The 18,210-nt window shown below is 37.9% G+C and overlaps 1 protein-coding gene across 3 annotated transcripts in view; it reads right to left on the reverse strand.

Annotated features, from left to right (window-relative positions):
- The window catches only part of LOC133658617 (diacylglycerol kinase delta-like), a 67,448-nt gene that overhangs the window by 9,714 nt on the left and 39,524 nt on the right, over positions 1 to 18,210 (reverse strand). For all 3 annotated transcript variants that reach the window (XM_062060843.1, XM_062060841.1, XM_062060842.1), the window contains 11 exons: positions 10,873 to 11,001; positions 10,653 to 10,752; positions 10,385 to 10,495; positions 10,209 to 10,305; positions 9,989 to 10,096; positions 9,753 to 9,866; positions 5,902 to 6,036; positions 5,656 to 5,831; positions 5,483 to 5,594; positions 3,572 to 3,664; positions 3,384 to 3,503 (listed from right to left, as the gene is read on the reverse strand). In XM_062060843.1, coding sequence (XP_061916827.1) covers positions 3,384 to 3,503; positions 3,572 to 3,664; positions 5,483 to 5,594; positions 5,656 to 5,831; positions 5,902 to 6,036; positions 9,753 to 9,866; positions 9,989 to 10,096; positions 10,209 to 10,305; positions 10,385 to 10,495; positions 10,653 to 10,752; positions 10,873 to 11,001 — 1,295 coding nt within the window. The remainder of the gene's footprint in view (positions 1 to 3,383; positions 3,504 to 3,571; positions 3,665 to 5,482; positions 5,595 to 5,655; positions 5,832 to 5,901; positions 6,037 to 9,752; positions 9,867 to 9,988; positions 10,097 to 10,208; positions 10,306 to 10,384; positions 10,496 to 10,652; positions 10,753 to 10,872; positions 11,002 to 18,210) is intronic.

An 18,210-nucleotide genomic window follows, 5' to 3' on the forward strand; every position in this document is an offset into this window, starting at 1 on the left:
AAAATGACTAATGATCTATTGCTAACGATGGATTCTGATGCGTCATCTATGTTGCTGCTTCTTGATCTTAGCGCCGCTTTCGATACCGTCGATCATAATATTTTATTAGAGCGTATCAAAACACGTATTGGTATGTCAGACTTAGCCTTGTCTTGGTTTAACTCTTATCTTACTGACAGGATGCAGTGCGTCTCCCATAACAATGTGACCTCGGACTATGTCGAGGTAACGTGCGGAGTTCCCCAGGGTTCGGTTCTTGGCCCTGCACTCTTTAGTATTTACATGCTGCCGCTGGGTGACATCATACGCAAGTACGGTGTTAGCTTTCACTGTTATGCTGATGACACTCAACTCTACATGCCCCTAAAGCTGACCAACACGCCGGACTGTAGTCAGCTGGAGGCGTGTCTTAATGAAATTAAACAATGGATGTCCGCTAACTTTTTGCAACTCAACGCTAAGAAAACGGAAATGCTGATTATCGGTCCTGCTAGACACCAACATCTATTTAATAATACCACCTTAACATTTGACAACCAAACAATTAAACAAGGAGACTCGGTAAAGAATCTGGGTATTATCTTCGACCCAATTCTCTCGTTTGAGTCACACATTAAGAGTGTTACTAAAACGGCCTTCTTTCATCTCCGTAATATCGCTAAAATTCGTTCCATCTTGTCCACTAGCGACGCTGAGATCATTATTCATGCGTTCGTTACGTCTCGTCTCGATTACTGTAACGTATTATTTTCGGGCCTCCCTATGTCTAGCATTAAAAGATTACAGTTGGTACAAAATGCGGCTGCAAGGCTTTTGACAAAAACAAGAAAGTTTGATCATATTACGCCTATACTGGCTCACTTGCACTGGCTTCCTGTGCACTTAAGATGCGACTTTAAGGTTTTACTACTTACGTATAAAATATTACACGGTTTAGCTCCAGCCTATCTCGCCGATTGTATTGTACCATATGTCCCGACAAGAAATCTGCGTTCAAAGAACTCCGGCTTATTAGTGATTCCCAGAGCCAAAAAAAAGTCTGCGGGCTATAGAGCGTTTTCTATTCGGGCTCCAGTACTCTGGAATGCCCTCCCGGTAACAGTTAGAGATGCTACCTCAGTAGAAGCATTTAAGTCCCATCTTAAAACTCATTTGTATAATCTAGCCTTTAAATAGACCCCCTTTTTTAGACCAGTTGATCTGCCGTTTCTTTTCTTCTCTCCTCTTCTCCCCTGTTCCTTGCGAGGGGGAGTTGCATAGGTCCGGTGGCCATGGATGAAGTGCTGGCTGTCCAGAGTCGGGACCCCGGGTGGACCACTAGCCTGTGCATCGGTTGGGGACATCTCTGCGCTGCTGACCCGTCTCCGCTCGGGATGGTTTCCCCTTGGCCCCGCTGTGGACTGGACTCTCGCTGATGTGTTGGATCCACTGTGGACTGGACTTTCACAATGTTATGTCAGACCCACTCGACATCCGTTGCTTTCAGTCTCCCCTAGAGGGGGGGGGTTACCCACATATGCGGTCCTCTCCAAGGTTTCTCATAGTCATTCACCGACGTCCCACTGGGGTGAGTTTTTCCTTGCCCGTATGTGGGCTCTGTACCGAGGATGTCGTTGTGGCTGTACAGCCCTTTGAGACACTTGTGATTTAGGGCTATATAAATAAACATTGATTGATTGATGATAATGTGGCCCGTCATGTCATTTAATATGACTTTTTACTTCATTTATTGTGGTCTTCCACATCCTTTAATGTGGCTTTCCACATCGTTTAATGTTGCCTTCCACGTCATTTAATGAGGTCCTTCACATCATTTAACGTGGTCTTTCAAGTCATTTAATGTGGTCATTTAATGTGGTCTTTCAAGTCATTTTAATGTGGTCTTTCAAGTCATTTAATGTGGTCTTTCAAGTCATTTAATGTGGTCTTTCAAGTCATTTAATGAGGTCCTTCACATCATTTAACGTGATCTTTCAAGTCATTTAATGTGTTCTTTTAAGTCATTTAATGTGGTCTTTCAAGTCATTTAATGTGGTCTTTCAAGTCATTTAACGTGGTCTTTCAAGTCATTTAATGAGGTCCTTCACATCTTTTAACGTGGTCTTTCAAGTCATTTAACGTGGTCTTTCAAGTCATTTAAGGTGGCCCGTTGTGTCATTTAATGCGTTAAATTTACATAATTTATCGTGGCCTGCCACTTCATTTAACGTGGTCTTCCACGCCATTTAATGTGGTTTGCCACATCATTTAAAGTTGCCTTCCACTTCATTTAACGTGGTCTTCCACGTCATTTAATGTGGTTTGCCACATCATTTAAAGTGGCCCGTCACATCATTTAAAGTGGTCTTCCACATAATTTATTGTGGCCTTCCACGTCATTTAATGAGGTCCTTCACATCATTTAACGTGGTCTTTCAAGTCATTTTAATGTGGTCTTTCAAGTCATTTAATGTGGTCTTCCAAGCCTTTTTAATGTGTTCTTTTAAGTCATTTATGTGGTCTTTCAAGTCATTTATGTGGTCTTTCAAGCCTTTTTAATGTGTTCTTTTAAGTCATTTAATGTGGTCTTTCAAGTCATTTATGTGGTCTTTCAAGCCTTTTTAATGTGTTCTTTTAAGTCATTTAATGTGGTCTTTCAAGTCATTTATGTGGTCTTTCAAGCCTTTTTAATGTGTTCTTTTAAGTCATTTAATGTGGTCTTTCAAGTCATTTAATGAGGTCCTTCACATCTTTTAACGTGGTCTTTCAAGTCATTTAACGTGGTCTTTCAAGTCATTTAAGGTGGCCCGTTATGTCATTTAATGCGTTAAATTTACATAATTTATTGTGGCCTGCCACTTCATTTAACGTGGTCTTCCACACCATTTAAAGTGGTTTGCCACATCATTTAAAGTGTCCCGTCACATCATTAAGGTGGTCTTCCACATAATTTATTGTGGCCTTCCACTTCATTTAATGAGGTTTGCCACATCATTTAAAGGGGCCCGTCACATAATTTAAAGGGGCCCGTCACATCATTTAAAGTGGTCTTCCACATAATTTATTGTGGCCTTCCACATGATTTAATGAGGTCCTCCACGTCATTTAATGAGGTCTTCCATTTCATTTAATGAGGTCTTTCATGTAATTTAATGTGGCCCGCCACATCATTTAATGTGGCCTTTCACGTCTTTTAATGTGGCCCGTCACATCATTAAATCGGTGTTTGAACCGGACACGTGGTCTTCCAAATAATCTAATGTGGTCCATCACATCATTTACTGTGGCCCTCAGATGGCAGGCGTAATTGTGATGTGGCCCTCAATAAAAAGGAGAGTGACCCCCTTCTAGGACCTCTCCTCTGGAAGTCACCCCACCCAGCAGCCAAAGGGGAGAGAGAGTACCTCGTGTGCAGAAGGGTCGATGACCACACTCAGCCACGGGACGTCAACCAGTCGACGAAGCTGCTGATGGACCGAACTCAGCGCAGAGTTCAACTGGTCTTGTTGAGGTGGGTCCAACACCTGCGCGCACACACACAAGTGTATTACAGGTGTTTCCATGGCGATGCGGGGGTCAGAAGGCGGGGTACCATGGACATCTTTCCAGCCAGGAGCAGCTCGGTCTCGCTCAGTAACGCTTTGACGTCTTTGACCATTCGGACCACGGCGCCACAGCTGAGAGTCTGCACACACAATTTAAAGTCACACGTCTGACGTTAGATCTATAATCTACAATATATCCAGGAAGTCTCTGTCGGAAGAATGCGGACTTCCTGGTCTCTGGTCCATCAGTTCTCCAATGGCACAGAAGGACAAACTGTAAGACATTCTAAAGCCTCCAAGTGGACCTGGCTGGAACACCTCAACTAAACTAAACTCCTCTCAAGCAGCAGTTCTATCAGTCTTACATTTTTGTCTCCATGGTTTTATGGAGTCAACAATATTAGAAATAATTATTATAATAATGGATGATAATAATAATAATAATAATAATAATATCCATCCATTTCCTACCGCTTGTCCCTTTTGGGATCACAGATAATAGCAATAATATTAATAATGAAAGATAATAATATGAATTACTATTATTAAAATTAATGATAATAAAAATAGTAATAATGGATGATAAAAATAATAATAATGATGATTATAATAATACTGTAATAATAATTATTATTATTATAATAATGGAATAAGCGGTAGAAAATGGATGGATAATGATAATATCCATCCATCCATTTCCTACTGCATGTCCCTTTCGGGGTCGCGGATAATGGAAGATAATAATGGATGACAATAATATTAATGCATGATAATAATACTAACAATAATAAATGAGAATAATAATAATAACAATAATGGAGAATAATACAAATAGATGACAATAACAATAATAATGGAGAATAATACAAAAGGATGACAATAACAATAATAAATTATTATAATAATAATGGATGACAATAATAATATTAATGGATGATAATAATAACAATAATAATGGATGTGAATAATAACAAAAGATAACAATAATAATGATGGATGATAACAATAATAAATTATAATATAATAATGGATGACAACAATAATAATAATGCATGATAATAATACTAACAATAATAAACGAGAATAATAATAATAACAATAATGGAGAATAATACAAATAGATGACAATAACAATAATAATGGAGAATAATACAAATGGATGACAATAACAATAATAAATTATTATAATAATAATGGATGACAATAATAATATTAATGGATGATAATAACAACAATAATAATGGATGTGAATAATAATAGATAATAATAATAATGGATGATAATAATAACAATAATAAATTATGATATAATAATGGATGACAACAATAATAATAATGCGTGATAATAATACTAACAATAATAAATGAGAATAATAATAACAACAATAATGGAGAATAATACAAATAGATGACAATAACAATAATAATGGAGAATAATACAAATGGATGACAATAACAATAATAAATTATTATAATAATAATGGGTGACAATAATAATAACAATAATAAATTATAATAATAATGGATGATAATAATAATAATGGATAATAATAATAATAAATGGTAATAATAATGAATGATAATAACAATAATGGATAATAATAATGGATGATAATGATAATAATAGATAATAATAAATTATAATAATAATGGATGATAATAATAATAATGATGATAATAATAACAATAAATGATAATAATAATTATGAATGACAATAATAATGGATGGTAATAATAATAATGGATGATAATAATAATGATGATAATAATAAATGATAATAATGGATGGTAATAATAATAATGGATAATGATAATAATGGATGATAATAATAATAATGGATGACAATAATAATAATGGAAGATGATAATAATAATAGTAATGATATAGCTTCAGCCATGGCAGGCTACACAAACTTCTACAAGTGTTTTAGGCTTCAAAACAAGTGATGCGTTTCCTACCCCGATGCTGCCGGACTCGACGTAGACCAGGTCCATGGACTTAGAGCTGGCATTGACGGCATGAGCAAGTTCTTGTTCCAAACTGCGGTGACTCTGAGCCAGCTGACAGATACTGAAAGATGAAGACGTTAAAAGGGAGCGAGAGGAAGGGGAAGATGCTAAGACATCATCACCTGCGGATGAGGAGTCCCGCGGCCCGAGCGAACTCTCCAACGAGCGATGCCTCGTCTTCCGAAACGGTTTCTGGATGGCTGCTGAGCGGGGGGGGCAGGGCCGCCGAACAAGAGGGACCACGGGGAAACTCGCACTTCTGTTTGTCCTCCCAAGACTTCAACGTGCTCTCGAACGCCTGACACCAAACATCCAAGTCACCTTTGACACCCCCCCACACATGGCCTCGGGGTGGGTCCAGTACTCACGCGGTCTCTGGTCAAAGTCTGGGTCCGGTTCTTGTGGAGGATCTTGATGTAACCCGGGGGTTGAATCCAGGCTTCGCCGTCCACCTGCACAGGGACTCCCTCGTCCCCCAGGATAGTGATCTTAACTGTGCGACACTGACACACACACACACACACGTCAGACGTTGTCCCACCAATTTGGCAATAAAATGATATAATTGTCAGCATATTTTGCGACCATTTTAAATATAATATTTAAAAAAAAACATAAAAAGTGGATTAAAAGAGCAATTAGGTGTAATGTAAAAAGACAATGTTATAATATTGAAATTTTTTTACTTTAAAAATATATACAGTGACGATCAAAAGTTTACATACACTTGTAAAGAACATAATGTCATGGCTGTCTTGAGTTTACAATATTTCTACAACTCTTATTTTTTTGTGATAGAGTGATTGGAGCACATACTTGCCACCGCTGCTGCTCACTGCTCCCCTCACCTCCCAGGGGGTGATCAAGTGTCCCTTGGCAAAGGAGGATTACCTCCAAATTCTTCAGGACAAGCTAAAATCATCAGCCCGGAGGTTGGGTCTTGGGCGCAGGTGGGTGTTCCAACAGGACAATGACCCCAAACACACGTCAAAAGTGGTAAAGGAATGGCTAAATCAGGCTAGAATGAAGGTTTTAGAATGGCCTTCCCAAAGTCCTGACTCAAACGTGTGGACAATGCTGAAGAAACAAGTCCATGTCAGAAAACCAACAAATTTAGCTGAACTGCACCAATTTTGTCAAGAGGAGTGGTCAAAAATTCAAGCAGAAGCTTGTAGATGGCTACCAAAAGCGCCTTATTGCAGGTAAACTTGCCAAGGGACATGTAAGCAAATATTAACATTGCTGTATGTATACTTTTGACCCAGCACATTTGCTCACATTTTCAGTAGACCCATAATAAATTCATAAAAGAAGCAAACTTCATGAATGTTTTTTGTGACCAACAAGTATGTGCTCCAATCACTACATCACAAAAAAATGAGAGTTGTAGAAATGATTGGAAACTCAACACAGCCATGACATGATGTTCTTTACAAGTGTATGTAAACTTTTGATCGCGACTGTATATACCTGTATATATATATGTATATAATCGACGGATAGATCTGAAGTTAGTTCTTATTTTCAGTGAAGGTATAGGATAGGCAAATATAAATCTTGGCTTCAGCCTATTCCTTCTTCGGTCATGCTTTTTCTTTTCTTTTCTTTTTGTGTGTAAATGTGTATGATTGTTATATATGTATAATCTGTACTCTTAAACTGGTCACACCAAATGTTTAATGGTTGATTATATGACCGAAATAAACTTATTTCATTCATTCAAGTTGATTTAGACATTTAAGCGTTGAAATTAAAAATACATAGAGATAAATGATGTATTTTTAACACTTTAATAATGTTTTTTTTTAATAAACTGTCATTGTTCAACAAAATATAATGAATCAAAAACAATGTTATGAATTATTTACATATTTAAGGCTCCGATTACTTCACATCAAATATATTTTGAAAATTTTTGAGGGGAAATATTTCAATTACTTATTATTTATTTAATTTTGTTTTTGTTATAAAAAACATGGTTTTCATTGACAAAAAGGGCATTAAACATAAAAAAAATTACAACTTTATGTCACCAGATAGATCTGAAGTTGATCTATATATTTTAGTGATGAAATTAAAAATAATATATATTGATATATGACTTATTTTTAACACTTTACTAAGTGGGGGCCTGAGACCTTCAGTCTGACTTTTTTTTTTATAAACTGTCATTGTTCAACAAGTAATAATGAATCAAAAACAAGATTATGAATTATTGACATATTTAAGGCTCCAATTACTTCACATCAAATATTCTATTTTGAATATTTTGGAAGGGAATATATTGCATATTTTGTGTTTTTGCCATAAAAAAACTGGGTTTTCATTGACATAAGGCATAAAAAAAATTAATAACTTTATGTCACCGAATAGATCTGAAGTTGATCTAGATATTTTAGCGTTGAAAGTAAAAATATAAGGTATTGATATAGGACTTATTTTTCACACTTTTATGAGTGGGGGCCTTTTGGATCCCCGAGATCTTTAGTCCGACTTTTATTTTAAAACTGTCCTTGTTCAACAGATAACAATGAATCAAAAGCAATGTTGTTATGAATCATTATGAATCACATATTTAACACTCCAATTACTTCACATCAAATATTCTATTTTGAACATTTTTGAGGGGAAATATTTTTATTAATTTTTTTTGTTTTGTTTTGTTTTTGCTATAAAAAAAACATGGTTTTCATTGACAAAAAGGGCATTAAACATAAAAAAAATTACAACTTTAAGTCACCAGATAGATCTGAAGTTGATCTAGATATTTTAGCGTTGAAAGTAAAAATAATATATATTGATATATGACTTATTTTTAACACTTTAATAAGTGGGGACCTTTAGTCTGACTTTTATTTTTAAATGGTCATTGTTCAACAAATAATAATGAATCAAAAACAATATTATGAATTATTTACGTATTTAACACTCCAATTACTTCATATCAAATATTCTATTTTGAAAATTTTTGAAGGGATTTATTTTCATTTAATACATTTTCAGTTTTTGCTATAAAAAACAGGGTTTTCATTGACAAAAAGGGCATAAAACATCAAAACATTTAAACGTAATGTCAGATAGATCTGAAGTAGATCTAGATATTTTTGAGTTGAAATAAAAAATTTAAAAATACGATATGACTTATTTTTAACACTTAAATGACTGAGACCCTTTTGGGTCCCTAGGACCTTTAACGTTCACCAAAACTGAGGAGGAGCCTTAATGGTTACAATAAATATTGTATTGGTTTTGAAAATGAAAAATATCAGAAAGCTTTCATTTTTCATTGTGTGGGCCTCAGTGGGAAAAGTTCAGCCCCTACACTAATGTAATCAAAATATATAATAATAATGCTAGTAGTACGTGTTTACCCGGGTACTGTAATTGTAAATAACTTTGAGTTATCCTAAATAAACAAATACAGTGGACTAATTTCTGTAAGAAAAAATTTAACTTATATACACATTGAACATCTTAAAGTGCATTTTTTTCCCGTCGGAAATCACGGCATTCTCGCTGGTGTCGTCCGTGTTGATGGGCTCATATTGCCCATCCCATTTGAAGCTGAAAAGTATTACCACGACGGGACATTTGGCTTTGTAATCCTATTTTTTCCTCTTAATTTATGTTACTTGGCGGAACTTCTTCGTGTAAGCTAGCGGCCGGGCTCTCCGTCCACCGGCACAAAGATTGTGGATAACTGCAAAGAGGGCTCACTGCGCTCAGTTAGTTCCACCGTTAAATAATACACACACTCAGAGCGATGCACAGAGTGAACCCTCTTGTGCCGCTCCCAGTCTGTGGAATGCTCTCCCTGACCACCTGAGGGCACCACAGACTGTGGATGCTTTTAAAAAAGGCTTAAAAACCCTTCTTTTTAAAAAAGCCTTTTTTTAGATACATGCATACTAGGTTTAGCTATTTGGCTGTTTTATTTTGTATTTTTTTTAGTACCTTTTTTATTTATTTTTTAATACACTGTAGCACTTTGAGGTTGTTTACTCAATGTAAAGTGCTTTTTACAAATAAAATCTATTATTATTCTTGTACACAACAATTAACATTTAAAGTAATGGAGTTAATTTTCCGTTCCTGGTCAGACAGGCCTTGGACTGAAAGTCTCGCACAAACACACACACACACACACACACACACACACACACACACACACACACACACACACACACACACACACACACACACACACACACACACACACCTGTGCAATGCGGTGGTGTTGCAGGTTGATGACTCTGGACACGGCCATCTGCATGCTGCCAAACACGGCCACCACTTCCAGGATTTTGTCATCAAAAGACGGAGCGGTGAACGTCTGTGACGACAACACGCACACACACGCGCGCGCGCGCACACACACACACACACACACACACACACACACACGCTGAGGTGAGCGAGAGACAATTAGAGAGAGACATAAATGAACGTTCTCACGTCGTCCTCCTTGGTTCCGCCCCAGAAGTTGGTTCCTCCAGCGTAACTTGGAATGTTCAACACGGCGATGCCCTGGAGGCTGGGGAGGGGGATGGGCCGCCCGTCACACTGTGTGCGTACACACACACACACACACACACACACACACACACACACACACACACACACACACCGATAAAACCACACGCTGGAAGTTGAGATCCTGATGAATCTGTCTAACCTCCAGCAGAACTTTCTGTTCTAGGTTCTTGTAGGTTCTGTGCAGCAACTCTTTGGTTCCCAGAACTCCATACCACATCATGTTCTTTGTGCGACTCCTGCACAAACACACACACACACTTACAGTCACACAACGTGGCTGCAAAGGTTCCGTTGCAAAGTCTCCACTGCGACTACCTGCACTTCTCAGGATGTTCATCTCTCTTGTTGTTGAAGTCCAGAGAAATTTTGGCATCCAGTCCAATCCCAAAGTAGTTGTTCATCACACACTTCTCAGTGTAGCACTCCCTGACACACACACACACACACACACACACACACACACACACACACACACACACACACACACACACACACACACACACACACACACACACACACACACACACACACAGTTACTTCCAGAGACATCAGGTCATAAGCGTCGTCATATAGAATCTCTTACAAGTTGTCAGGGTCACATGATGTGAAGGACTCGTCGTTGACGAGCAGCCGACTGATGACGGAATTGCTTGATAGAGAAGCTGACACACCTGCTCTGAGGGCTACACACACACACACACACACACACACACACACACACACACACACACACGCACGCACACACACACAGAGTTACAACACAAAGGCTGACTGAAAAAGAGGGCCACAGCAAAGCATCTCACCAGGATAAAGGATCTTAGTGTTGAGCATTGGCATGTTGTCTCTACTTCCTGTGTGGACAGGAAGTGATGTGGAGCTGCCCATTGATAGGCTGCCTTTACTCATCAGCCTCTCGCAGGGCGTTTTACTGGCTGCACACACACACACACACAAGACACAATTCAGTGACGGCCAAATAAGCGTTGTGTGGACATTTGTCGTTAAAAGCGTGTTAGAGGAATATGCTCCTTCCTTGTCCAACTTGTTTTTAATGAGGGCCACTTGCAAGAGTAAATAAAGTAAATATAACTGATATTATATACATAATTGCCTAAGCATTTTTTTTAATTTAACAAACACTCCAAAATATCTGTAGATGAATAACAGTCTTTTTACAGCATATTACTGCGAATGGAGAAAGAGTACAACAGTTTTTTTATTTTTTTCAGTAAAATTCTGTCAACCGAGTTGCCACACTGCAAAAAGTCAGTGTTCAAAAACAAGAAAAAAAATACAAAAATGAGGGGTATTTTATTTGAACTAAGCAAAATTATCTACCAATAGAACAAGACAATTTGGCTTGTCAAGACTTTCCAAAACAAGTAAAATTAGCTAACCTCAATGAACCCAAAAATACCTTAAAATAAGTATTTTCTCACTAATAACAACTGTACTACTATATGAGTATGTATTTTCTATTGTTTCATTGAAAATAAAACAGCAAAGTCCATTTGGCTGTTATCACAATGTGTCCGTCATGTCTTTTTATTTTTTTGGGACTTTAATGTGCAATAATGTTATATGAGTATATGTTTAATATATGCATATGTATGGATATGTGCATGTGTGTGGATATATACATATCTTCTTTTTTATCTTTTTTTACTATTTATATTACTAAATTATTGTGTATGCACCTTAGGGGATCTGCTCCAATTTTGTTGTTCTTTGAACCTGTTCACTATAATAATGACAATAAAAACTCTATTTTATTCTGTTCTATCTGTTTTAATTATGAGACACAATTGTGTCAAAGTCATGATTTTTTTTTTCATGCTTGAAGTAAGAAATGATTACTTTAAAAAAGTAGTTTTATACTTGTGAGTGTTGATGACACAGCTTTGCAACAGTTGATATTCTGGTTTCAAGCATGTTTTACTCAATATAGGTCATCAAATCTCAGCAACAAGCTGTAATATCTTACTGAGATCATTTAGGACCAAAACACTTAAAACAAGCAAAACACTCCAACATAAAATCTGCTTAGTGAGAAGAATGATCTTATCAGACAGAAAATAAGCAAATATCACCCTTATTTGAGATTTCATCCCAGTTTTGCAGTGCAGTTATTCATTACCATAAAATCTACGGTTGTTGCTTTTACAGTGTATTACTGTCAATGGAAAAACGGTTCCACAGTTTTTATGGTGAACAAAATGGCTGCTCAGTTTGCAGAATTTTACAGTGAAAAAAAAAAAAAAGTGGCACTGCTTTTCCACTTAAATTACAGTAAAAAAAACTGTCAGCTCAGTGGCAAGAATTTTCCTGCAAAATGTATTGTCATTTTGACAGTGTAAAGCTAATTTGCTTTGAAATCATAAGTCAAACAAATACTATATTTTTCGGACAATAAGGCACACTCAAAAATGCGCCTAATGTACGTATTAATTCTGGTTGTGCTTACCGACCTCAAAGCAATCGTATTTGGTACATGGTGTAATGATAAATATGACCAGAAGATGGCAAGCACACATAAGAGATACGTGTGGACTGAGGTTGACGCCTGTTCAATAAATGGTGCAAGCGAGACCAACATTTCGATGTTTCATTGAGAATATAGAACATTATACACAAAAATCTGTCAAAGTGTTTCAGTACGACTTTGGTGAGCAACGAAAACGCACCGCTTGATGGATTGTCGGAGCATTACAGCTACCGTAGTCAGACGTACTGTGCTTCAACATAGCAGACATTATCTGGCGTTTTGTTTTACAATATTATGCAAAACCAACTTTTCTTACCTATTGATACCTGCTGTTGTGTATTTGGGATCTGCATAAGTCCCGAAAATGTGCATGCATCCGCCTTTGTAGGTGTGATACCTCCACATTGGTATACCCAGTGTTTCCCACACATTCATTTATTTGTGGCGGCCCGCCACGAAATAATTACGTCCGTCACAAATAAAAAAATTTAAAAAAATAAAAAATCTTTTTTTTTTTTTTTTGTCCTGTCCAGCTTTTCAGGCAAATCATATAGTTGATGTAGATGCCCATATAGGCTGTTTAGATTCACTTTACAAAAGAGAAGTGTAGGATACTTCTCTTGTTGCCTTATTATAAAAAAATGGCGGCGCATGGCTATGGCTATGCTGCGGCTCGCTAATGCTCTTGGGAGTGTAGAGCGATTTGGCAAAAAACACCCGTCATTTCTGTCAATTTCATGGCTGGCTCAAAGCGTGAACACTCTGTGATCACATACGACCGACAGACAATTCTGGATGTGGATTGATCGGGTCGTTATAGACTGAAAGATGCATGTACGGTGGACCTCCTCGCTAGCATGGGAATACTTCGCGGACTACATCGAGCGGCCTTTGTAGCAGCGGAGTCAAGTGCTAGCGGTGACCGCCAATGGAGACGACGTAAGCGGTGCGAGCGGAAGCAGAAGCGGGGTTACCGAGCGGGGCTAACAACAAAGAGAAAAGCTAACCAAAGAAGCGTGGAAACTCCAGGTAAGAAGCCATTTAAACTAGAACATAGCAATTCTCTTAGAATAAAACACAACTCACATAATGTTTTTTCTTCTGTGACCGTGTCAGAGGCAGACATACATTGTACTGAGGTAGCTAACTATGATGCGTTCAGTTTATCGCAACATCAAGCAAACAATCTGAATATCCCCGTCGTATCAATTCCTAGATATGGTCGAAACTATTTAAAGTGCAATACGCATAATAAACGCAACATTATTAATATTGCTACTTCGGATAATTTCAACAAACAATCCTCAAAACAGCCCACTACCTATAATATGGGCTTTTTAAACATAAGATCATTATCTTCCAAAACGTTATTAGTTAATGAAGTCATTAGAGACAACAAACTTGACGTCGTTGGTCTCGCCGAGACCTGGCTCAAACCAGACGATTTTTTTGCGCTAAATGAGGCATCTCCAACTAACTATACCAATACACATGTTGCCCGACCTCTTAAAAGGGGAGGGGGTGTCGCACTAATATACAATGAAAACTATAATCTTACACCTAACCTAAATAATAAATATAACTTGTTTGAGGTGCTCACTTTGAGGTTTGTCACACCGCTGCCTCTCCACCTGGCTGTTATCTACCGCCCCCCTGGGCCCTATTCGGACTTCATCAGTGAATTCTCAGAGTTTGTTGCTGATCTAGTGACGCACGCCGACAATAAAATCATAATGGGGGACTTTAATATCCATATGAATACCCCATCGGACCCTCCATGCGTGGCGCTCCAGACTATAATTGATAGCTGTGGTCTTACACAAATAATAAATGAACCCACGCATCGCAACGGTAATACGATAGATCTGGTGCTTGTCAGGGGTGTCACCACCTCTAAAGTTACGATACTCCCGTACACTAAAGTAATGTCCGATCATTACCTTATAAAATTCGAACTTCTGACTCATTGTCAACAAACTAATAATAATAATAATAACTACTGTAGCAGCCGCAACATTAATGCTGCCACAACGACGACTCTTACTGACCTACTGCCTTCGGTAATGGCACCATTCCCAAATTATGTGGGCTCTATTGATAACCTCACTAACAACTTTAATGACGCCCTGCGCGACACCATTGATAGTGTAGCACCGCTAAAGCTAAAAAGGGCCCCTAAAAGGCGTACCCCATGGTTTACAGAAGAAACTAAAGCCCAGAAATGATCATGTAGAAAGCTGGAACGCAAATGGCGTGCGACTAAACTTGAGGTTTTCCATCAAGCATGGTGTGATAGTTTAATAACTTATAAACGCATGCTTACCTCAGCTAAAGCTAAATATTATTCAAATCTCATACACCTCAACAAAAATGATCCTAAATTTCTGTTTAGTACAGTAGCATCGCTAACCCAACAAGGGACTCCTCCCAGTAGCTCCACCCACACAGCAGATGACTTTATGAATTTCTTTAATAAGAAAATTGAAGTCATTAGAAAATAGATTAAAGACAATGCATCTCAGCTACAACTGGGTTCTATTAACACAAATACGACTGTATATACGACGGATACCGCCCTCCAAAATAGTTTGTCTCTCTTTGATGAAATAACATTGGAGGAATTGTCAAAATGTGTAAATGGGACAAAACAAACAACATGTTTACTTGACCCAATTCCTGGGAAACTTATCAAGGAGCTTTTTGTATTATTAGGTCCATCAGTGTTAAATATTATAAACTTATCACTTTCCTCTGGCACTGTTCCCCTAGCATTCAAAAAAGCGGTTATTCATCCTCTACTCAAAAGACCTAACCTCGATCCTGATCTCCTGGTAAACTACCACCTTCCGTTTATCTCGAAAATCCTCGAAAAAATTGTAGCACAGCAGCTAAATGAACACTTAGCGTCTAACAATATCTGTGAACCTTTTCAGTCCGGTTTCAGGGCAAATCACTCTACGGAGACAGCCCTCGCAAAAATGACTAATGATCTATTGCTAACGATGGATTCTGATGCTTCATCTATGTTGCTGCTTCTTGATCTTAGCGCCGCTTTCGATACTGTTGATCATAATATTTTATTAGAGCGTATCAAAACGCGTATTGGGATGACAGACTTAGCCTTATCTTGGTTTAACTCTTATCTTACTGACAGGATGCAATGTGTCTCCCATAACAATGTGACCTCGGACTATGTTAAGGTGACGTGCGGAGTTCCCCAGGGTTCGGTTCTTGGCCCTGCACTCTTTAGTATTTATATGCTGCCGCTAGGTGACATCATACGCAAATACGGTGTTAGCTTTCACTGTTATGCTGATGACACCCAACTCTACATGCCCCTAAAGCTGACCAACATGCCGGATTGTAGTCAGCTGGAGGCGTGTCTTAATGAAATTAAACAATGGATGTCCGCTAACTTTTTGCAACTCAACGCTAAGAAAACGGAAATGCTGATTATCGGTCCTGCTCAACACCGACATCTATTTAATAATACCACCTTAACATTTGACAACCAAACAATTAAACAAGGCGACTCGGTAAAGAATCTGGGTATTATCTTTGACCCAACTCTCTCGTTTGAGTCACACATTAAGAGTGTTACTAAAACGGCCTTCTTTCATCTCCGTAATATCGCTAAAATTCGTTCCATTTTGTCCACAAGCGATGCTGAGATCATTATCCATGCGTTCGTTACATCTCGTCTCGATTACTGTAACGTTTTGTTTTCTGGCCTCCCTATGTCTAGCATTAAAAGATTACAGTTGGTACAAAATGCGGCTGCTAGACTTTTGACAAAAACAAGAAAGTTTGATCATATTACGCCTATACTGGCTCACTTGCACTGGCTTCCTGTGCACCTAAGATGCGACTTTAAGGTTTTACTACTTACGTATAAAATACTACACGGTCAAGCTCCTGCCTATCTTGACGATTGTATTGTACCATATGTCCCGGCAAGAAATCTGCGTTCAAAGAACTCCGGCTTATTAGTGATTCCCAGAGCCAAAAAAAAGTCTGCGGGCTATAGAGCGTTTTCTATTCGGGCTCCAATACTATGGAATGCCCTCCCGGTAAAAGTTAGAGATGCAACCTCAGTAGAAGCATTTAAGTCTCATCTTAAAACTCATTTGTATACTCTAGCCTTTAAATAGACTCCCTTTTTAGACCAGTTGATCTGCCGTTTCTTTTCTTTTCTTTTCTACTCTGCTCCCAACCCGGGGTGGACCGCTAGCCTGTCCATCAGATGGGAACATCTCTACGCTGCTGACCCGTCTCCACTCGGGATGGTTCCTGCTGGCCCCACCATGGACTGGACTTTCGCTGATGTGTTGGACTTTCACAATATTATGTCAGACCCACTCGACATCCATTGCTTTCGGTCTCCCGTAGAGGGGGGGGGGGGGGGTTACCCACATATGCGGTCCTCTCCAAGGTTTCTCATAGTCATTCACATTGACGTCCCACTGGGGTGAGTTTTCCTTGCCCGTATGTGGGCTCTGTACCGAGGATGTCGTTGTGGCTTGTACAGCCCTTTGAGACACTTGTGATTTAGGGCTATATAAATAAACATTGATTGATTGATGATTGATTGATTTGTATTTGACCACTACTGTTTTCTGTTTATTTGTTACTGACTGTGGCAGGACACCTCTGCCTCTGTTTCACTTTATGTTGCTGGTAAATAATATGGTTGTAGTAGTAGGCTAAAGTTAAATTATTTAGTATGCACTAATTAAAGGGGCAGAGCTTTAAGAGACATTTTAGCTTTTATATTTTATAAGATATATTTTTTGTAAGAACCACAATTAATAAATATATTTCAGTGAATAACTTATTGTTCAAATGTGTATATAAATATGTACATAAAGTGTTGTAATTATATTGTTGGATGGATGGATGGACGTTTAAAACAAAACTGTTATTATTAAATAGTAAGTATACATTTTTTGAGCCTTTTTAGAGAAAATCATAATTGTAGTAAATGATGCAAATTACTCGATGATGTCATGGTGACCACGCCCATAGCCACGCCCCCACCGCCACAGGTATCTTGGCAGTTTATGGGAAACACTGTATACCTGTCTCTGTACGTATGCGTTTGTTAAAGTGTCTTTTTCTGCAGCATTGCAAATTGACGCTGCTTTAAAACGTACTTGAATTGATGTAGAGAAAGTTTAGCTGGCTGACTTTGGCTAAAATGATAGTTAAATCTATTTTTCACTCAACTTTATCTCACTCTTGTTAGCTAGCTAGCAAGGTACACTGCAAAAACTGAAATCTAAGTAAGATGAAATATCTCAAATAAGGGTGATATTTGCTTATTTTCTGTCTGATAAGATACTTCTTCTCACTAAGCAGATTTTATGTTAGAGTGTTTTACTTGTTTTAAGTGTTTTGGTCTTAAATGATCTCAGTAAGATATTACAGCTTGTTGCTGAGATTTGATGAGCTATATTGAGTAAAACATGCTTGAAACTAGAATATCAACTGTTGCAAAGCTGTGTCATCAACACTCACAAGTATAAAACTACTTTTTCAAAGTAAACATTTCTTATTTCATGCATGAAATAAAAAATCATGACTTTGACACAATTGTGTCTCATAATTAAAACAGATGGCAGCCCAATGGACTTTGCTGTTTTATTTTCAATGAAAC

This window comes from Entelurus aequoreus, linkage group LG10 (genome assembly GCF_033978785.1).
Source record: "Entelurus aequoreus isolate RoL-2023_Sb linkage group LG10, RoL_Eaeq_v1.1, whole genome shotgun sequence".
Taxonomy (NCBI): domain Eukaryota; kingdom Metazoa; phylum Chordata; class Actinopteri; order Syngnathiformes; family Syngnathidae; genus Entelurus; species Entelurus aequoreus.